The sequence below is a fragment of the Cornus florida genome, unplaced genomic scaffold (assembly GCF_030987335.1).
Source record: "Cornus florida cultivar Cherokee Brave unplaced genomic scaffold, ASM3098733v1 CherokeeBrave_3.0.0_Hap2_Chr10, whole genome shotgun sequence".
Classification (NCBI taxonomy): Eukaryota; Viridiplantae; Streptophyta; class Magnoliopsida; order Cornales; family Cornaceae; genus Cornus; species Cornus florida.
The window spans coordinates 91,897,626-91,921,105 of NW_026775580.1; the positions used below are offsets into that span (position 1 = coordinate 91,897,626).

Consider the following 23,480-nt stretch of genomic DNA (forward strand, 5'->3'; position numbering starts at 1 on the left):
CCAATATAGTCAAGGGCATAAAACTTCTGCACAATAATCATACAATTTCGGAAAAAATATTGAAACAAATACAGGCCAACGAAGAGATATCAGAGACCAAAGGAACGCCGAAATGGGTGTGGCGGACTAGTTTCGATCTGGTGGCAGTGGTGCTCATAAAATTTAAGCACAACAATCATACAATTTTGGAAAAAAAAATAAAGAATACTGCCCCACGAAGAGATAACAGAGACCAAAGGGGACACCGATATGGGTGTGGGGGACTAGGTTCGATCTGGTGGTGGTGGTGCAGTGGGAGAGAAGAAACCCACCTGGTGCACAAGGTCGATCACTCTTGGGGGAGAGGCACGTGAGATAGAAGCTGGGGAAGTAAGTTTTGAAATAACATAAATAGCCACCTTTTATGAGCTGACATACTCTGAGGTTATTTTTTCCAACAAAAAAATTTGGGGGAGAAATCCTCCCCATCAAGGAGGAGGAGCTCAGCTCTACAGTATATATCCGATTCATTGTTAGGGTTGATAAGTCGGGTTTAAATATAGTTCAGGACCGCCTCAGGTTAGGCTTCAAATTGATCCACACAGTAACTAGAGCTCCAATCAAAATGAAAGGGGGTTGTTACTTTTCAAACCAAGCTCGGACCAAATTGCAAGTTAAACAGCCCGCCCAAAAACTTTGGAACTAGGATCGAGTTTGTCCGAATTGGGCCCAACAATTTGCATCCCTAGCTATATTTACTATGGAAAGCTAAGTGACCTCACTGAAATTTCGATATTTGATGGGTAATTAGTTGGTTATTACCAAGTGAAACTAATAGAGAGAGTGCTCTTACTACTACCTTTCTTCATGATTATCATTACAACCTTTCTTCTTCTTGATTAATTACAACGTACATAGGGATGGTAAAGGGGGCAGGAGTACCTTCCCCCTCCCGTTTAAGTCTCCCCACCAAAAACTGTTTAGCAAAACCCCCCTCACCGTCCCACTTAAGTTTCACTGCCCCGCCCCATTTAAGTTTCAATTTACTGATACACTAACATATAATCAAAATGAATGATCAAGTATGCGTTCTGTGAGCTTAAATGATAAATGAACTACTGTAAAAATAAAGGAAATATATAAATGATATGTGTTCTGTTAAAGTAATTTTATGAGATCAGAATCATTAGATCTGTGTAAAAGATAAAGAAATTTCATAAGATCGGATGTATATTCTGTTCGAATTGAACCCATAAATCATAATCCAACACAAATATCTGTAAAATAAAGATTTACCCATTTTTCAAGTAATAAATTGGTGTAAATCTATACGCACTTTAGACATATAATATATAGACAGCCGCTGTCCACCCACGGAGTAAGTTCACTGAGTTTTACTTTATGTATACCACACGCAGCAAGTTCACTAAGTTGTACTTTGGGTATACCACACACAGCAATGGATCTTTAACTTTGAAGAAAAAAAAGAAAAAGAGAGAGAACTGACCGTAGGCCGTAAAACCAGTGGGCGGGTGGTCGGCGAGGTTGACGAAGCCGGCTTCGGTGGCAGGCCGTGAGGGATGCGAGAGTGAGGGTTTTTGGTTATCTCTAGAACGGCTGTACGCTGAAGCGATGAGATATTGATTTCTTTTAGTCTAGTACCATATCGTGGGTGTATATATACGTATGGGTAAATTACAGACTTCCCTCGAGTTCTGGGTAAAGAAAGACCATTTGGCATTTAGTTATTCCTCATATTTGTGATTCTATTGTTTTGTTTTCGATGCCAAATTTTATAAAATAATAATTTTTTTCCTTTTCTTCTATAAAATAAAAATTATATTAATTTTTCTTAAAGTTTATCATAATTACCGAACCTTCCTTAAATTTTAAAAATTACTCTAAACCCCTAAAACAAATCTTGTGACATAGGTCTCCCTTTTTAACAATTACCACTAGTCCATGACGAAAATTCAATTTGCTTCCAAACATTTTGAATTCTACCTCACTCCTAATCTATACATACATCCATATATGTATGTAAATCACCTCCTAAAATTCAAGTATACCTTCTCCAACACCATATTGCAACAACACAATGTTATAATTAACCATAAATAACGGGTGTTGTCTATAAGGAGGTGACTTATGAAGTTAAAATTATGGAAAAGAAAAAAAAATATGTTTGTTGCAAGGGTGGTGTGTGTTACAAGGTTTAGTTTTTAGGGGATGCTCGAGTAATTTCAAAAATGGTAGGGGAGATCCATGTAATTATGATAAATCTCGAGGAGGTCAATGTAATTCGCCCTATATTATAATATAAGGGCATTACTGACTTTCACACTTTTGGGCCACCCGTGAACCAGTTTAAGGGAGACTAAAGTAATAAACGCTGAAATATTCTTTATATTTGTAATTTGTTCAAACATCATGGGAGGTCAGTGTAATTTACCATATATATATATAGACACACATGCAATATTGTTCAACAACGCAAAGGCTCTCACTCACCTTAATTATGATACCCCTAATTTTCACACATAAGTTTATCATACACGCAAAAATCGGGTGATATCATAGGCAATAGATAATAAGCAAGCAAATAGTACAAAGTGATAAATAAAATAAAAAAATTAAAAGCAAAAAGAAATAATAATAAATGATAATAATCTTCAACCATCCATAAAATCGATAAATGTTTAAATCTCCAAAAATACAACTCAGAAATCAATAAATAAAACAAGGACCCCTAAATCCATATTTAATTGTGTCCAAATTGTTTTACCACTTTAAGTGGGTATTCGCTTTTTGGAAAACGTTGCATTGGTTACGTATTGGTTAAACTATATCGTACATTAAATAACGTGTTAGTTATATATTTTATCCCAATTGTTATAACCAATTTGGATAATGTTGTGTTGATTAGGTGTTGGGTGAATAATTCTAAATAGTTATATAACGTGTAACGTGTTATTTAAATATTTGTTATAACCACTTTTTGGACAATATGGTAGTGGTTGGTCAATTTTACCACTTTAGTGGAAAATACATGCTATATATTGTTACACGTAATTACTATAAATGGTTAAATTACGTAATAAGTTCTAAATTATTTTGTGCTAACACGTTAATTGTGCAATTAATTTCATAATCTAATTTATGGTTTAATTATATATGTTGATGTCCTTGTGATCTATAAACATGATCTATGGTTGTATTATTCGTTATATCTCTAATTTATGCCTTGTGGATGAAATAAATGAATGTATGTGATGTAATCATTGAGATAACTAATAAGATAGACTCATTGTTAGATATGGCTTTATATATGACAGAATCATTAAATTAGCTACAGGGACAGAGGCATAATTTTTTTTTTTTCAGGGGGGCACATTATACACTAAATACATATAAATTAGTATTTATGGAGTATATATACATAAAGAGACATAGGTGGATATATATAGAGATTGATATTTCTGGGATGAGATAAATTAATCAATTACATATATATAATATAATAAAACAATTTAAGAAAAAACATTTAAGGAAACATATATAGTATATAAAGGAAGGAGAAAATTCAGGGGGGCGTTTTTACACATTTCCAACATATGTGACGTTTCTGATTTTTCTCATTTTCCATTTTTCTGGAATTTCTGATTTTTTTCTAGTGTATTTTCGTCTTTTCTCGTTTCGCGTGCCGAACACCGTGGGGTGTGCCAGTTATGTCTAAGAGTTGGTTGGGGGCATTCCATTGAGCTCAGGACTCTTAGAAATGAATGGGTTACCATTTCGGCATTTTTCTGTTTCTTATGCCGGGAGTCCTAGGTGGGACCCGCTACCGGAATTGTCGCGTCCGGGGGTTTTGTTTGGATCTAATTGTATTTCATTTATTTTGTTTAATGTGTTTTATGTGGTTGTGATTTATTATGTGCATATATATATTTGTGGTAGAAATTAAAAAAGGGAAAAGATATTTTAAAGGGTGGGACCCACTAATTTTTATTAAAAGAGGGCAAGAGGCCAATTTTGGCCTCACTTTTCCTCATTCCTCTCTCTCTCTCTCTCTCTCTCAACGAATCTCTTTCCCTCATTCTCTTTTCATTTATTTTCCCTACAAGCTTTAAATCTCGATTTTTCTCAAACCATTAGGAAATTTTTGGTTCCGTTTGCGGCAAATTGAAGAGCTCGTTAAGATTTACGATTTGATCGGAGCAAAAGTGTTTTTAGTGCACCTTGGAATTCCAAAAATTAGGGCTTGGATTTGGGGATTTTGGGGTTCTCTACATCAACTTAAGGTATGTCTAATTGTCCATTTCCTTGGATTTAATAGCTAGTTTGATGTTTTTCCCATCATTTGGCATTTCAATTTGATTATTAATTGAATAATGCAATTTCTAGTGTTTTAGTTTATGCTTGAGTTTAACCCAATTGATGGTTTTGATCGAATCAAAGGTTTATTTTGGGTATGAATTTATAATAACATGCTAAAAAATGACTGTGGTGGATTATATATGTTATTCCTAGTATGGTTGTTTAGTGTATATTGAAGCACGCTAAAGTTGTTTAATTAACTTGTTGTGGCCATGAAATTGTTTATTGCATAATGAAGGAATGTTGAAAATTGAGTGATTGAAACTAAGATGTTCCATATGCATCACATGAGGGTATTGATAGGCATAATAGAGGTGAGGGTGTAGATGAGATGTGTAGATGTGTGGGAGTGGAAAAGAAAGGTGTGGATACACGGTGGTATAGATGGGATGTGTGAATAAGTGGGGGTATGGTGTGACATGCAGTTGCATTGATATTTTTATGTATTGCATTGTATGTGATGGTGATATGAATTACTTGAAAATTTAAGTGCCGTATGTGAAATCCCTCGCATGACCCCACTCATTTTACCCATTCATTGTGTGTAAGGCATTAAATTACTTACTTTGTTTGAGGAGGTGCCACTTAGGCAATCTCAATTGAGCCGTTGTGCTCACTCCTCTACAATTTTTCAGGTCACGGGATTGAGCTGGTGGGTGTTGAGCTTCCACGAACACGGATGGGGTTGGACTTATATCACATTGTATTAAGATATATATTTTGTGAATCTTAAACAATTCTATGTAATCGTTTTATTGTTATAATTTGACAATGTATCCGTATTTTTAGACAACAATTTGATGTATTTTGTGTATGGCTATGGAAGTATGTAATAATCATGATGGTTTATTGGGATGGGTGAGATGACTATGGGTTATTTGATTAATTTCATTGATGATGATGACTCATGATGTGTATCATTATTGTTGTGAGGTTGGGATAGGTTGGGCACTCGGTTTGGCTCACAAAGAGCCTAGAGTTTTTAAACATTCAGGCTGCACATAGCTGCATTCCAGGGCTCATTAGCCGACTGGCAAGGCATGTCAGCCGACTGACAGGCATCTCGAGACCATTCCATTGAGTTGTGTAGTTGAGAAGTCTTATTTCGGCCAACCGAACCTCACCATCGGTCGACCGAAACTCCATCATCAGTCGGCCGACACTTCATCACCAGCCGGCCGACACTTCATTTTTGAGAAGTCCCGGGAGTAAACAATTTTGGAGATCATTTCAGCCGGCCGAACCTTACTTTTAGTCGGCTGAAGGATCATTTTACCAAAGTCTCGAGAGTGAGCAGCTTTGGGAGTCGTTTCGGCCGACTGACTATCTCAGTCGGGCCGACCATGCATTCTCAGCCGGCTGACCTTTCCATTGACCCGGCTGATCCTTCCATTGACTTGGTTAACCTCTCCATCAGCTGGCTGACCTTATCCATTGACCTGTACTTTGACTTCTCCTTCTAAGCTGTGTTTTAGAATGACTCTGGACCCTTGAATGATCTGAGTATCCCCTGTGAGCATAGGAAATGACGGAATTGCCCTTAGTTGACCCCGGTTTGGGTCGTTACAAAATTGGTATCAGAGCTTTAGGTTCGAAAACCCAAGGACGACGGGTAGGGTTGACCCAGGTTGAGTTAGAGTTGAGATTGACAGTATTGCATGCTTATGTAGTTATAGTTTATTTAGTTAAAAAGCAGGGCTTGCTATTACGTGTTTACATGCGAATCGATTATAAGACTTTTAAAATGGTGATTAAATTTAAACATGCTAAATGATAATGTGCTTATTTTTCTTAAGTCATTGTTTAATGAATGTGAAAACATGCCTATTTGCTAGATGCTTATGTGAAATTTTTTGTATGATTAATGAAATGGTTAAATCTGTTTAAAGCATGCTTAATTGCTATATACATATATGTTTAAATGTTAGTATGTGTATTTCATGACTATAATTATTAAGTGCTTAATTGTCTACTATTTATTGAGTCCTTGCTTAGTAGATGTACGTATGACTAATGCGTTTCATTGTTGATGGGTTTGAATGTTCGTGGCGGTGCTGTGTGTTGGGTTACGAAGGGTTCTAACCCGCGTATATGGAGAGCTTAGTCATTCCTATGTTTCTGAACGTTTTAGTTCTTATCGAACGGATAATGTGAGCACCATAGCTCGTGGATTGAGTTACTTCATGTATTCTTGTTTTGATCGTTTAGTTGTCTTTGTAGAACCGTGTTTGAGGACGACGTAGTGAGATGGATCCAGATGAAGTTGGACAGCGAGCAAGTGAAGGGCCATCCTAACCAGACAGGGTTTCAATAGGACAGGGTCGAGATAGAGAGATGGATGATAATCCACAAGTACCGGTGGATGATATCTTATTAGCAGGGGCTGTAGCCTCAACCTTTCAGAATTTAGCGAATACCACATCTCCTCAAGTGGTACCACAATCGGCTATTCAGCCATAGGAGACGGAGACGAAGCAGAATCTTAGGTACCTGATTCAGTTTGACAAACTCATGAGAGTAGCATTTGAGGGAGGTCCAGATCCGTTGGTAGCGAACGATTGGTTAAATGAAGTTGAAAAGCATTTCAGGGCAATAGCCGTGCCCGATGATCAGTTGAAGATCACCCCAGCCACGTATAAGTTTGTTGGCAACACGGCAGTATGGTGGAAGACCATGACTAGCGCGCATGATATTGACAGTATGAGTTGGGATGCATTCAAGAGTCTTTTCTTTGATAAGTATTTCCCGCAGACTAAAAGACGGGAATTGAGGACGCAGTTTGACGGGCTTGAACAAGGTGACATGGTAGTGACAGAGTATGAGAATAAGTTCACTTCTCTTTCACGTTTCGCTACAGATGTGTTAGGGATCGAAAATAAGAAGACATGGCAGTTTATATACGGTCTAAATCGTTTAATTAGACCGGGGGTGACACTTTTGGGATTAAAGAATTATTCGGAAGTGGTTACGAGCTGATGGCAGAAACAGAAGCCAAAGATTGGCAAGAAATGAGTGGTATTGTGGGTTCTTAGGAACGAGGTACAAATGTGGGTACTTCTTCCAAGAGCCAGGACAGGAAAAGGCACAGAGGTGCTTCATTATTTTCTCAGGAGCAGCAAACGACAGGTGTTACTCCTATTGTTGGTGTTTCTTCAAGGTCCTTTAGGACGAGTGTGATGTGTTATCAATGTAGACAGCCAAGACACAGCAAGGCAGAGTGTCCTCTTGATAGACCTAGTTTCGGAGTTTGTTTTCTATGTGGTCAGCCGGGCCACATGAAGAGGGATTGTCCACAGAGGAGATGAGATATTACTGTGATTGATTATGATGTAACGGGGGGTTACCTGTGACTGTGATGTAACGAGGGCGACCTGTGACTGTGATGTAACGGGGGGTTACCTGTGACTATGTAAAGGGGATACCTGTGAGTTTTGTAATGAGGGCTACTTGTGAGTCGTGTCGTGTTGTAACGGGGGCTACTTGTGAGTCGTGTTGTGTTATAACGGAGGACACCTGTGAGTCATGTCGTGTTGTAACAGGGGAAACCTGTGAGTCGTGTTGCACGGTTGTCTGTGAGTCGTGTTGCATTATTGTCTGAGTCGTGTCTTATAGTTATCTGGGAGTTATGTCGCATTATTATATGTGCGTCTTGTCATGTTGTCGTCAGTGCGTCGTGTTGTGTTGTAACGGGAGTTAGCTGTGAGTCGTGTTATGTCGTAACGGGGAATACCTGTGAGTCTGGTGCAGTAACGAGAATTACCTGTGACCATGTAACGGGGGATACCTGTTAGTTCTGTAACAGGGGATACCTATGAGATTGGGTGTGACAGGAGATGCCTGCACACTGTTGTTGTGGTAATAGGGGCTACCCGTGAGTTTGGGTAGATGCCTGTGCACTTTTTGTAGGCATCTCCTTAATTTGTAAGCTTATACCAAACCCAAATAATTTAAATCTTAATAGGCATACGCAAACCCAAGTGATTTAAATCTATAATAAAATCACACTTATTCAATTTTTAAGCTTATTCCCTTACTATTGTAAACATTGACACTCCTTAATTTGTCAAAATAAATATTAATAATAGATTTTTATTTTAATTCAATTTAGGGTACCAATCAAATATATAATTATATAATCTTATTATCTTATATAATAATATTATTAAGAAAATTTTATATTTTTAATTACAATATTGTATTTTTCTTTCATTTTATTTTATTTTATTTTGGTTGAATTATATTACACTCGACCAACATTGCACCTGCATTTTACAAGTACGATAATAAATTCATTATATAGGACACATGATTATTATCCGTTCTTTTATTTATTATTATTTTTTTTTTTTTCTCATTTAACTAATGTTTTCATTTCATTCATTTTCCATTGGACCGAACAAAGCCCTAGCGATCTTTGATATTACAGAAACCTCGCAGAAAAGTGAAGTGCAATTATCATCTCCCTTACAAGATTGTTTCCAAAAGGAATTGATTAGGACACCCATAATCTAAAATTAATACTTAACAAATTCTACCAAAAATTGAGTGATTCAAGCTAAAGTAACAATACAATTAATAATAAGATATGAAAATAAGTATCAAGGCATAAAATGTCATAATTTATTATTTTTTAGTATCGAGGCATAAAATGTCAGAATTTGTTCCTCCTATTTATTATCTTGGTCATAAATCATAAATAATTAATTGACGAAAAATACATAAATTTCAATCATTCATCCTTACTTAGGCATAAAATGTCATAATTTATTATTTTTTTCTCAAATAGTCCAATGAAAATTACTAATTCATGATTATATATAAGTAACCTTTATGCTAGACCCCAAATACAATCAATTGTAGTCTATGGTTAAGTACATGAAATTAACAAACTGGAACATGCATTTAAAATTGTTTAAATATTTTATTCAGTTAGTATGAACATCAAACAAATTTAAAAATTGAAAACATAGAGTTACAAGACTAACTTACGAAGGCTTTCCTCTCAGGCTCTCAGCCAAAGTTGAGAGATTAGAACTCAAATAAATAATAAAATAACAACTATAAAACAAGGCATCATGAGTAGAAGATCTTCTGTATTTTATTTGTCACTTGCATAAGCCTCCCAGCTTTGCTTCTTAAGAAAATGCACGGCCTTTAGTGCTCTTATAACAGCTTCCATTTACAATTCAAAAAGTGGCCAAGTCAACCGCAGTGCAATCATGAGTCCATTGACTACAGTAAGACAATATAATTTTCATTATCCATAAAGATTCAATCCAAACAGGTAATAATTCAATCACCAAAAATTCCACATGCACACTAATCAAATCAAAATCAAAACATATTGTAGAGGTAATTATTTGTAAAAGCTGAAGATAGGGCAAGAGGATATGCCAAAGTTGAGTTGTCGATCATACAATATTGATCAACAAATGAAACTCAAGGAATAAATTTGAAATGAATAGACAAAAATTCAAAATGCAGGAAAAGCAATCAGTACCTTATTTGCCAATCATATGCAAGTTAACCTCTTCTTGATTGCTAATGCCAAGGAGGCAAACTGATTTCTTGATAGAAGATATGCCGCAGATACTATCATTGCTGGGGGTCTAGGGGTTCTCGAAAAGTTAACACTTATAGCAACACGATTTGTCTTTTTATCCATGAGCGGGAATGTAACGTATGACCGTGACGAAGGTGTAAAAACAAGGGGCCCATATTCGATGAATGTTCTAAAAGTTTTATATATGACCGAACTCTGTTCAAAAATACACAAAAAGCATACTTGTTAAGGCTCAAGGTATACACTAAAGCGCCAAAGGTCTCCTGGAGCCCAAGCGCAAGGCACAATACAAGGCAAGAGACTGATAAAAGGCGCATGTATGATAAAGAAGCATATTAAAGATTAATTTAATAAAAATTATTGAACTATGCAACACATACTAGTCAATATCAAAATAAAGAAATCATTCCAACATTTCAATGATGTGCAAAAATCATATCAAAATAATAATTCTATAAAAATGGGATTTTTGACCTATCAAGCTAAGAGGATCTGGTAAACTGATGTTGCATAAATCATTTCTTAGGCATATAAATTTAGTAAATTAGATGTGATTACAAACGTAAAACAATAAAAAGCTATGATCAAGTAGACATTAAACATATACAATCATGTTTATTTAGAATCAAAATGAATGCAATTAATGTAATAAGTCAACCATAAATCTATGAATTTGTCAAATATATCATAAAGTCAAACAATATGATCCATTAAATATGATCGTGATATTATACAAAACATTTTAATTTAATGGTCATTAAATAAAGGACGTAAAATGAGAGAGTCTGGGGGCTTGGGCTTGGCCTTTAGTAGGTCGAAGCACTCTTAACTGAGCCTTGACAAGCCTGGGGCTTTTTTGGATACTAGGCACACTTTTAATGTTGATCAACATTCCCACTTTGTTACTTCTTTATCCAAGAAAAAAAAAAATTAATGAAACAAAAATTACAAGTACACATACAAGGGTACCAATATTTCTCTAAAAGTGAGTCCAACTCATTGATAGTTTGGCATTCCACTGTCGTAAGGATTTAATTGGTAATATTGTTGAAATAATAAAAAAATGGAAGAAAGACATCCTCAACATCCCCGACTTGCTACTTCTTTATCCCAAAAAAGAAAAAGAAAAAATATACATTTAATGAAACAAGAATTACAAGTAGACAAGGTTACAAAAATTTCTCTAAAAGTGAGTCTTACTAATTTAATGTTTGACATTCAATTGTTGTCAACAGGCTATCACACATAGAACCTTTGGATTAAATGAGGTTGGAAGGAAAACAAAACACGTGACTTTTGGTGCTCATATATAGCCAAAGAAATTTGCTAATTGTAGAAGTTATACATATATCTTTTTCCAGAATTTCAAGCAAATTGTATAAAACAATAAAATGAAAAAAGTGGACAAGTCCACCGGATAAGATCTCTAAGTGAGAGACCAGGCCCAATTAGAAACCACCACTTATAAATGGGAATACGATACAAAAAAAGCCAAAATAAACCCAAGCCCAGTAACAATTCTCAAGCCGATCTCAAGTCAAGAGGCTTCCTTGGAGGATGGCAGGAGGAGGGGGAGATACCCCAGATGAGCAAAACACGACAAGATTGGGGTGAATCTTTCAAAAACCCACCCATGAGCCTCTCTATGATGGAGGAACAGATTTGGTCCAAAACATGGTTCAGCGAGGAGATCTTGCCTCTGAAAACCCAAGCATTTCGTTTGATTTCCAGTGGTGGGATGACGCATTAAAAGACCTATCAATATTGAACTCATGATGTTGGCTGACTCAGTAGACTTAGTAATATGCTACATACAAATAATTTTCTGGTGTTCTTTTATCAACAAAATCATATAGAACCATCGCCCTGAAAGGTAGAGGAACATGTATATGGTTTATAGATGAAAGGGGTCAGAATTAGTTTGGTTTGGGAAGTGATCGATTGCTAGATTGTAGATACAAAAACTTTTCCGCACTAATGAAGTAATGCAACCCTAAGGTTACCTAGATTCAGATTATTAAGAACAATTTTTTGGGGTATAAATAAAAAATTGTGGAGAATATCGTGGAACGGCTCTTAATAGACACAAGACCAAATCTGAGATTATGTAAAATGCACCTCTAGCCTTGAAAGCTTCATGCTTTGATAGACTAAAAAAAAGGGATATGATAGAGGATGCAGAAAAGTACGTAAAAGTATGAAAGTAAAGAGTAGATTTCAATAATATTGTAATGAGAGCCTGGAATAGTCAGGACTATGCAAATGGCCACATAAGACACTTCCAAAACCCAATTGAACATACGGGAAGAAAGAGAATAATTCAATATAAGATGAATAGAGGGAAGAAGAAGAGTAGAGAGAGGCAGCAAAAACATTTGGAATTTTTCCAATCAACCCAACCATAGTTTTTGGGAATGGGCAAGAAAAAGATAAGCCACGAGATCATCACCCGCATTTTCCAAACCTCCAGTGCTAAGAACCTATGTAGGTAGAATCAATGCATCATATAACCAACCACACATAGGTGATCCTCAAATGCCACATAAAAAAGCTGATAATATAGTAGCATCAACCTCGGATATGAGAAACACCAAAAATGAGTGTTTGCTAGGTCGGGAGGAATGATAAGCGGATGGGAGAGATATGAGTTGCTCAAGTATTCATGAATATAATTCTTAACAGCACACCAAAAGATTAAAATTTATACTTCAAAATATGTGAAGCAAGAATTTACCATTCCTAATGAGAAAAACATCAGCAAGGACAAACTACTATCTATGTCTCTTACCTTTTCCTTGGAAAAACTGTTAGACAGTGAGGGAGGTGGCATCCAGAGATCCTTTGAATAAGACCTCAATGTTAAACTCTCTTCTGTGTAAAACAAAACATAACAAAATCAGACTAGTTTAATGGGTTTTTTCTGGAAAATTCCTTTGAAGCATGAGTCAGTTGAAGTGGAAATCAACCAATCACCTAATTCTTCCGTTGCCTCTTTGATACTTTCACTTTCACTATGGCATTTTAATGTCACGAAAAAATAAACATGCATTAGAATACTAAAGCTTATTCACAATCAAATCACCTAAAGAAAGAGAGATAAGAAGATACAAAATTTTCACTGATCAACTGAACAAAGTAATTAGGTGCCAAACCAGTCAATGTCACTTAAATCAACATCTTTGTCGTTTATAACAAACCCGGCTCTCTCAAGCAGCGCCTTAATGTCGTTGACCACCTTTTCTTTTGGCATCTATAAGAAAACATTAAGGGAGTAACTTTGTGGAAGTGTTGGGTCAAAGCTTAAAACATGAGGAAACTGGTAGTAATACGAGTTGAAAGATGACCATTTTCATTCAAAAGGAAAAACAACTAGCATTCACAACACCCCTGTGGTTTGCCTCTTTGACACCCAATTCTTTCATAGTGACACCTCCTCAGATTCGCTCCATTAGACAAAGACACTCCATGAACGCTCTCGCACATGGTAAAATGACCTGAATGCCCTTTTACTAGTGAAGTGACACTTTGAATAGTTAAATTACCAATTAACCCATTCTAACTAATTTTAAATGTCCAAAATAACCTCTTCATCTCAACCACCTACCCACAATGCTGCCACCACCACCACCCCCACCCCCACCCACAGCCACCACCTCTTCTTTCTTCTCTTCCTTCTCTCTCTAAAACACATGCATTGCAATCCTCTGCAACCACTACTCCATGGTCGAACCATCAAGGTCCAGACCACCCTCAATCACCCCCAATTGAAGTCTTCACCATTCAAGATGGCCCCATATAACCCCTTCACTGACAAAACAAATAACTAATGAACCAATGAAGGCAAGTCATGCAATTTCATCAATTTCATTCCACCAAACACCTTCTCTAAAACCTCTCTATGCCTTCCCTTATCTAGAAACGAAAAGTTCTCTCCATAATGTTTATATTTATAAAAATTTCCTCCATTTATGAGGAAAAAAAAAAGTTCTCTAAAAAATGACACCATCTTCACCATAATCACAACCAAAACACGAAAGAAACAAAAATTCTCCAAAAATTGACGCCATCTTCACCATCAAAACCATAAACCAATCACAACCAAGCAACAATCACAAAGCACGGGCAGACGTGGCTTGCCAAAGCCTACATCCACAATGAAATTCTGGCGAAAGCATTCGCTATGCAAAAATCTGGTAGGTACAAGTTTCAACCCCCAAACCCTAGCTCTCGCTCTCGCTCTATTTTCTACAATTTTCAATGTCTATCTATATCCCACTCCAAACCCTAAACGCCCATTATATATCGGGCTACAAGAGGGTACTAAACGGGGCGTAGTTGTGACCCCAGAACCAAACTCAGGCCACAACATCACAGATTCTAAGTAATTGAGTTGTCAATAGTGGTATAGGCTAGGGTTTCAGAGGTGTGTAGTGGTTGGGTGGTTAGAGTGGTGGAGTATGGCAAAGGGAGTGATGGAGGTGGGTGGTTGGAGTGGTGGAGGTGGACTATTGAAAGAGAGAGTGAGAGAGAGAGGAAGGGTGGAGGAGAGAGTGTCCCAATTGAAATGTGTAGAGAGGGATGTGACAGCTGATTGTGGTGGTGGAGGAGAGAGAGACATAACTGAGGTGTATAGGGGTATTTTTGTCTGCCTCGGTTTCGAGGTCGAGCAAGGCTTCAATGGCGGACGAGTTGGACTCAACTGAGTTGGGGTTCGGGTTGGTATGTGATTGATGCGAAGCTTGTTTTAATGGTGGTAGTGGGGTGAAGGTTGCGGTGGTGAGTGGGGAGAGAGAAAAGGAAGGGGCAGGTGGTGGTGGGTGGCGATGGTGGGTGGTGTTGGAAATGGTCGGTGGTGGGGTAAGCTGAAAATGTGAGAAAAGCATTAAAAATGGGTCTTTTGGTTTTAGGGGCAAAGTAGTCTTTTGGTTTCTCTATTTTTTATAATAAAAAAGCATTAAAAAATTAGGGCAAATTAGACATTTCACACATTTTTTATGTGGAAAAGCTAACGGGAGGTGTGACTTTCAAAAACATTGCCAAGTTCTATCTGGGTGACAAAGGCAAACCACATGGGGGTCAGTGTAATTTTTAATAGGTATAAATATCATAACCAGATAAATCTCTACACAATTTCTGGAAGAAAAGAAAAAAAGTTTAAATCTATGCATGTTGCAAACAATATGAGAATTACAATAAATCGCAAGAAACAAGCACAAAAACCATAAAAAACACGGATCATAACAACTTACTTCACTCTGTACTAACTGCCTGTATTTTTCAAGAGCAACACCAGCCTTCTCAAACACTTTGAGCAACAATATTCCCCGCGTCATCGCTGCCTTAATATCGTTAAGCGACCGAACCAACTTACCAATCTTATTAATTCCGAGCAACTTGCTTTCATCTTGAGTTAGTCCTACAATCTCTTCAACCAACTTATCATTCTTGTGACTTCCGATCAATTTGATTTCATCTTCAGTTAGTCCTACAATCTCTTCAATGATGCTTTTGCGTATTGACATGCTCAAAGGGATTAACTTTTCTCGAGCAACCATCAGTAGAGTAGCCATCTCAATAAGTTCTCCCTCCATAGCATAATGAATAAATATTTTATCAACCTCCTTTGTGTTCCATGCCAGCAACCTATTAATTTCTAATGGTACTTTCTGCCATATTTAACCATATTAAGCAACAAAAAAAAAAAAAGAAAAAGATCAGACATCTCAACCCATTCAAATGTATAGAAAGTAAACACTATTTGTAATACACATAAATTTTGTCTAAACAAACCATTTGAGGCAGACAAAGAACAACGATCAATTTGAAGATAGATTGTTTTGGGGTCCAATCAATCAAGGATCGATGATAATTGCATCAGCCACATTAAAAATCCAATCAAAAAAAAGGGAAAAGAATTAAGTAGTTAAGAATGATGTATTAAACCTTGATCTAAGTTCATATTATAGGCCCCATGAAAGAAATAAGAAAGAATAATTTTATATTATAATATCTGTCTTCTACCTTACTGTTTCAAGTGATACATTGAGAGGAAACAAGTCGCCCCTAAATTTACCCTCTATGGTTCTGACATCAGTCTGAGCTCCATGGCTAAGCAATGTCGCAATCATTTCATATGATAAACCATTAGCTGCTAAATGCAATGGATATAATCCATCGTTAAAGGGAATATTGAGATCAGCGATGAAACCGGTCTCCCCTCCGAGAAAAGCGATGGCACAATCTATTACGCCAGACTTACAAATTCCATGCAAAATTTTTGGTGGGCAATATTTAGCTTGATAATCAGATGATTCCTTCTTTCTAACTTCTTCTGTTTTTGGTACTTTTCTTTGAAATAGCTCCTTCATAAAAGAGAGAAATAGAGGTTTGTCATCATAACAAAGAATCTCTGCCAATGTTGCTATGACATCATGACCAATTTCTTCCTTTAGATGAGCATATCCAACCTGTCATTATTTGAACAACACTAACATCAACACGTGAAGATGACCACAATAAGATAATAGCGCATATCATTAAAATAATTGCACGAACAGTAATATAACTACGAAAAAGGGAGCCCCGATCTTCTGCTGTAATCTCCCTTGCTGTAGTGGTGCCATAGGGTTTTTCAACACAATTACACCTGCTTTCAACATATTTACATCTACTTATTTTTATTGCGTTGAGAAACAGATGTAATAAGTTGAAAAATCACAGTTGAAAAGCAGATGTAATATGTTGAAAAACCATCAGCACAGCAAAGGATATTATAGGTGAGGATCCAAGTGCATGAAAAGGGAATGTGAATGTATTCAAGTTTAAGTAGACACCTCAGACATCCTTGCCCCAATTACAGTATCTGCTCTGAATTCTGACCTCCTTAAAAGGCGCTCCAATATAAGAATAACCTTCAGAAGGAAAAAAAACATAATTGATTGAAAGTTTTTCAAATAAACAACTAAATCACAATGGGGAGGCAATCAAATAATTATATACCGTACTTCAATTTAGTTTATAGTGCAAAATAACTACTTGAGAATGGAATCCCAACATTCATCGGATACACAAAATGGTTTATGCACTTGTGTATAAAAAACATAAAAGCTCGCATACGAAACAAGAGGGCATTACTGGCCTAGTTGATAGAGCACCCAGCTCCTCGAGCAGGTACGCCCGAGTTCAAATCCCCACTCCACCTAGTTTGCGAAGGAAAAAAAAAAAAAAACAAAACAAAACAAAACATATGAAACAAGACAAACTTAATCCCTACTACTCGCGCCTGTTAAGGCTACATAAGCCGACGCTATGTATTTGCTAGAATCAGATCTATACCAAATCAAACTAGGTAGAGAATATCTGAATCCAAAAGCACAAATATTTCCAACAGAGATGAAATGCAAATTGTTCCAATGTAGTCAAGGGCATAAAACTTATGCACAATAATCATACAATTTCGGAAAAAAATTTGAAACAAATATAGGCCAACGAAGAGATATCAGAGACCAAAGGAATGCCGATATGGGTGTGGCGGACTAGTTTCGATCTAGTGGCAGTGGTGCTCATAAAATTTCAGCACAACAATCATATAATTTTGGGAAAAAAATAAAGAATACTGCCCAACGAAGAGATATCAGAGACCAAAGGGGACACCAATATGGGTGTGGGGGACTAGGTTCGATCTGGTGGTTGTGGTGTAGTGGGAGCAAAGAAACCCACCTGGTGCACAAGGTCGATCGCTCTTGGGGGAGAGGCACGTGAAATAGAAGCTGGGGATGTAAGTTTTGAAATAACATAAATAGCCACCTTTTATGAGCTGACATGCTCTAATGAGGTTATTTTTTCCAACAAAAAAATTTGGAGGAGAAATCGTCCCCTTCAAGGCGGGGAGGTCAGCTTTACAGTATATATCTGATTCATTGTTGGGGTTGATAAGTCGGGTTTAAATATAGTTCAGGACCGCCTCAGGTTAGGTTTCGAATTGATCCACACAGTAACTCGAGCTCCAATCAAAATGAAATGGGGTTGTTACTTTTCAAACCAAGCTCGAACCAAATTGCAAGTTAAACAGCCCGCCCAAAAACTTTGGAACTAGGCTCGAGTTTGTCCGAATTGGGCCCACCCAATTTGCACCCCTAGCTATATTTACTATGGAAAGCTAAGTGACCTCACTGAAATTTCGATATTTGATGGGTAATTAGTTGGTTATTACCAAGTGAAACTAATAGAGAGAGTGCTCTTACTACTACCTTTCTTCTTCTTGATTAATTACAACGTACATAGGGATGGCAAAGGGGGCATGAGTACCTTCCCCCTCCGGTTTAAGTCTCCCCACCAAAAACTGTTTAGCAAAACCCCCCTCACCGTCCCATTTAAGTTTCACTGCCCCGCCCCATTTAAGTTTCAATTTACTGATACACTAACATATAATCAAAATGAATGATCATCAATTTACTGAGACACTAACATATAATCAAAATGAATGATCAAGTAGGCGTTCTGTGAGCTTAAATGATAAATGAACTACTGTAAAAATAAAAAATTATATGTGTTCTGTTAAAGTAATTTTATGAGATCAGAATCATTAGATCTGTGTAAAAGATAAAGAAATTTCATAAGATCGGATGTATATTCTGTTCGAATTGAACCCTTAAATCATAATCAAACACAAATATCACCATCTGTAATGTAAAATAAAGATTTACCCATTTTTCAAGTAATAAAATGGTGTAAATCTATACGCACATTAGACATATAATATATAGACAGCCACTGTCCACCCACAGAGTAAGTTCACTAAGTTTTACTTTATGTATACCACACGCAGCAAGTTCACTAAGTTGTACTTTGGGTATACCACGAACAGCAATGGATCTTTAACTTTGAAGAAAAAAAGAAAAAGAGAGAGAACTGACCGTAGGCCGTAAAACCAGTGGGTGGTCGGTGAGGTTGACGAAGCCGGCTTCGGTGGCAGGCCGTGAGGGATGAGAGAGTGAGGGTTTTTGGTAATCTCTAGAACGGCTGTACTATGAAGCGATGAGATATATATATATTTTTTTTTTGGTAAAGTACACAAACACCCCCACGAGGTTTGGCACAAAGACAAGTAGATACAAGTTAGTCTATTTTTGGACAATCACATCCCCTGATCAAAAACTTGATTCAAACCGCTCCTTAAATTTTGTAAAAAGTCAAGATTGCCCTTTAATATTTTATTAATTTAAATTATAAAATATCAAAATTTTTAAATGACTCTTTTACCCTTATACATTTATTACACCAATACATACATATATATATATATATATATATATTTATATATCTATATGTATATTGTAAACCTATCAAACCCAGACCCGGCCATGACACCACTTCCACACCCTCTAACCACCGGTCGACGAGTGGTTCACCATTTCCTTCATTCACATGTTGGTTACTCCTTTCACCGACACCTTCATCCTCCAAGAACCCCTCAAATAACTCCTCAGCCGCCGCCGCAAGTTTCTGGCGTGAAGCGGACAGATCAAGGATTGACAGAGACATATTCCCTACGCCGGCGTCTTTGATTCTTGACGGCGGCAGAGAGTTGATGTTTGAGTGTAGAGCGAAGCTTTGAGTATGGAGTGATTGCTGAAGGAGGGGCGTTTGGCTTGACTCTACAATTGGTTCCGTCATCTTTAGATCTGGATGATGTGGACAGTTGAGGATGAAATCGGTGGTTTCACCGCCGATAAGGGTTGCTGTGAGCTCTGTATGTGAGAGAAAGCTTGTAGATGTGGCCGTTGTTGGTAGGAGGTGAAGCTGGAGCAAGGGTTAGCAAATGTGGCTTCGGTCGGTTTCTAAGGCCGAGAAATTGAGGTGGTGAGCACCGGCGGCAGATGGTGAACACCACAACCTCGTCTGTAACTTACAAGGGTTTCATGAAGGAGGTGGTGAACCCCAGCGACAGATGGTGAGCTTCGAAAAAACATCGCTGAAGAAGGAGCGCGTGAAGGTGTGATGATGATGAGCGTGAAGGGTGAACCCCGACGGCTGAGGTGTGATGATGTGACGGCGGTGGCGGAGTTTGAGGTGTGATGTTGGCGACGGCGGAGGGGTGATGTTGATGGCAGTGGCAGTATATGCAGTGTGTGTATATACACATACAGATGCTTCTGGGTTTCGTCGGCAATTTCTTTCGCCGATGCTTCTGGGTTTCGCCGCCACTGTCGCAGTCATCGCCGCCGCCACCCCCACTGTCGCAGCCATCACCACAAACTCTCTCCTATCTTCTTCCTCTCTCTCTCTCCTTTTCACCTCATCTCTTCAACTAAGGCCTCCCCTCTCTTCCCCCTCTCTCTACACCCACCACTACAACCGCAGCCACAACCACCATCCATCTGATCTCCCTTCTCTCTCCTCTGGTGAACTGTATAAGGCTGGTTCGGGTTTGGGTTTGGGTTTGGGTTCAATCAAAGGGTATTTAAGTCAATTAAAATGTTAATTTTATTTGAAAGGGTAATAAGGTCAATTCACCATCTTCAGGGTCTCTTTGTCCATTTTTCAAACTTGAAGGGGTGTCATTGTCCAAAAACAGGCTAACTTTCCTCTGCTTGTCCTTTCCTCAAACCTCAGAGGGTGTCAATGTACTTTACCCTTTTTTTTTTTTTTGGGTTAATTACAATGACACCCCCCGAGATTTACCTTAATTACAGCCATATATAACTTAGTGTTTTTTTGAACAATGACACCCCTTCTTAGTTTTATATCAAATTTTGGCAGCGAAATGTCTACATTGCCCTTCAATATTTAATTAATATATGATGAGAAAATATTAGAATCGTAAAATGACTAAAATGCCCATCTTAGAAAACCCAACCACCACAACTCTCTCTATCGTTTCTCTCTCTAACCTTTCAACTCCTTTGTCATCACTCTCTTAACCCTTGCAGATCTCACCTCTCTTATGTAACCCTAGCCTTATTTTCAACCGACAAAATCTCTTTATACCCTTACCCTTAGATCATGACAAACCCTCTCGAAATCCGACTGACTTACAACGACGACCAGCACCACCGACCATCGTCGACGATCAAATTGGCAGCGATGATCTTGACGTCTTGGCCAAGGTGATCATGGCTTTGGTGTTGAAGAGATCATGGTCGTTGATCTGATGAAAACGATCATCCCGATTGCCCGCATAGGTGGTCTCCTCGAGCTCTCGATGAACCTCTCATGTCATCTCGTTGGATGCATTTTCTCAAGATCAAGGCATGTTTTTGCGAAATCATTCCACAGCTAGCTCATAGAACTCCAATGAGAAGGAAGTCGCAGTAGGGGAATTCTCAAGTATGACAATTAGGAATTCTTCGTAGAATTAACAAACCTGCCTAGCAAGTTAAACCCAAGTTTGGTTTGATACGTTCTTCACCAAAACTAGGTGTGTGACCCCAAATGCCTCATGGGTTTCTTCGATTGGTCTCGTCTCTAAATGGGTATCCCTTAATTCTTGCGATTTTACTCTACAATTTGTATTTATTTACGCATACAAATTAAGTTATTGAGTGAATGATTGAAAGCGATAAGCCCGTTTCGGTAATTTTGGATTCAATTGTTACTTGTTATGCGAATCTTGTGTTTATAATGGAGGTAATGGTTGGGGTTCTAGAGAGGTGAAAGCTAAAGTGGGTTTATTGAGATAAACATGTGATCATAGAGGTATAATTTATGTGTGGAGAGCATTTAGCATAAGGATCTAAAGCAAGAAAATGCAAAAAAAGAGAATGGGAGAATCTTCCTTGATCGTCGCCATCATAGGATTCTCACCACCATGTCTGTTCTGTGTCGCCATGATCTCGTCGCTTTGTCTACGTTGGAATTGCATCACCACACGTCGCTGCTAGTCGCCAAACAAGATCTGGTCGACGTCAAAATCGCTTCACCATCATGCCAACACCACTGCTACTCAATGTTGCCAGAGCATCGTCACCGTTGCTGGAGCCCGAGAGAGAGAGAGTTGCAGAAGTATATGGGTTTCTCGTTGAAATGATAGAGTTTAGACTTTATTAACTAATCGTTTGATATGGATGAATTGTTAAGAGTGAGTGAATGTAAGTCATCGAGCTCGACAAGGACAGTTCCGGTGAATTTAGTATCTGAAATGATGAGCCTTGAATCAATGAAGATAAATTCAAATTCAATGGAAGTTGTAAAGGGACTGATTGGATATTGATTTTGGATTGTGGGTGGAGAGAGATAGGGAAGATGAGGGTATTTTTGTCCTAAAATGGCCTTTTGATACATTTTCTTATTTTAATTAAAAAATTAGGGTAATTCAAAAGCTAAAGGGTAATAACGTCATTTTAACTTGTGTCAGACCTGGCAGGAGTGTCTTTGTTAAGTTTATGAAATCTGAAGGGGTCTCATTGTTCAAAAAGAGGTTAACTTGTATATGGCTGTAATTAAGGCAAATCTCAGGGGGTGTCATTGTAATTAACCCCTTTTTTTTTTATGGAGAAACAATGAGATATTGGTTCCTATTAATCTATTACCATATCGTGTGTGTGCATATATATATATATACACTATTTTATTTTATTTTTAAATACAAAAATAAAATTTTAATGAATTATAAATATGTTATAATTTCATTAGTTGAGTTTAAGCTTTTGGAATACGCACTTAATAAAGTTATAAATAGCCATTTGAATATCATTGAAATAAGTATATTTAACATGCAAAGGAAAACCAGAAAAATGGAGTTTATATGTTTTAACTTGAAACTCAAGACTCGCAATTTATTCTTCAATCTTTGTTCTAATCAACTTTCTTTCTATCACGATCGCTTCTTTCCTTTTAACATCTTTAGTTTATCAGGTAATTATAATTCTAAATTTCTTGTTTTCAAATTCAATATTTTTGTTTGTTTTTTGTTTGTTTCATTGTAGATTTTTTCTATTTTGTGGGAATTTTGAGGTCAAACTTTTAATTCCTATCTCTTTATTCTAGTTCTAAAGTATAATGAACTTGTTATACCAGCTCTTTTCCACATATGATTGCATACATATATTTTCTCATCATTTAAATATATTTTTGTTAAATGTCATTTCTTGCTATAAATTATAATTGAGAAAGTGTGTACTTCTATCTCAAAATGTCTTCTTTTGATTTGGAAATCATCTGCATCCAATCCAATCAAATGAATATATGCTTAATCTTGAGCTAAGAGCAACCAAGAATATAAATGGTATATTTTGAGGTGTTTGTTTCTTTCTTTCTTTCCAACTCTTTTTTTTTCTTCTAGTTTTTTATTTATTACTTAACATATTTTCTCTAGATTTATGAAGTTAATATTTACTTGTGATTCATAGAGTTAATATACAGATACATATACATATTGTGAATTATCCAAATTAATTTTTTAATTATTTTTTAAAAAATTTATCTAAAATTCATTTATAATATAAAATGTTTATTTTATCACGTGCATCGCACGTGGATTACACTAGTATATATATACATATGGGCAAATTACACAGACTTCCCTTGGGTTCTGGAAAGACCATTTGGCATTTATTCCTTT

At 37.0% G+C, this 23,480-nt stretch overlaps 1 protein-coding gene across 17 annotated transcripts in view; it reads right to left on the reverse strand.

Annotated features, from left to right (window-relative positions):
• The window catches only part of LOC132280207 (uncharacterized), a 28,001-nt gene extending 9,017 nt beyond the window's left edge, over window positions 1-18,984 (reverse strand). For 9 of the 17 annotated variants that reach the window (XR_009471498.1, XR_009471508.1, XR_009471507.1 and 6 more), the window contains exons 1-7: window positions 18,835-18,984; window positions 16,753-16,830; window positions 15,941-16,386; window positions 15,169-15,585; window positions 12,893-13,169; window positions 12,708-12,790; window positions 9,857-10,114 (exon numbers count right to left, since the gene is read on the reverse strand). Coding sequence is in view for 1 of the 17 variants with exons in the window: in XM_059782377.1 (XP_059638360.1) it covers window positions 9,869-10,114; window positions 12,708-12,790; window positions 12,893-12,930; window positions 13,072-13,169; window positions 15,169-15,585; window positions 15,710-15,712 (885 nt within the window). In the remaining 16 variants the exon portion in view is untranslated. Of the gene's footprint in view, window positions 1-9,237; window positions 9,589-9,856; window positions 10,115-12,707; window positions 12,791-12,892; window positions 13,170-15,168; window positions 15,586-15,709; window positions 15,901-15,940; window positions 16,387-16,752; window positions 16,831-16,923; window positions 17,023-17,053; window positions 17,119-18,834 lie in introns of those variants that run through there. The other 8 variants (XR_009471506.1, XR_009471502.1, XR_009471503.1 and 5 more) reach the window with 8 other exon arrangements.
• Window positions 18,985-23,480: the final 4,496 nt, after the last annotated feature.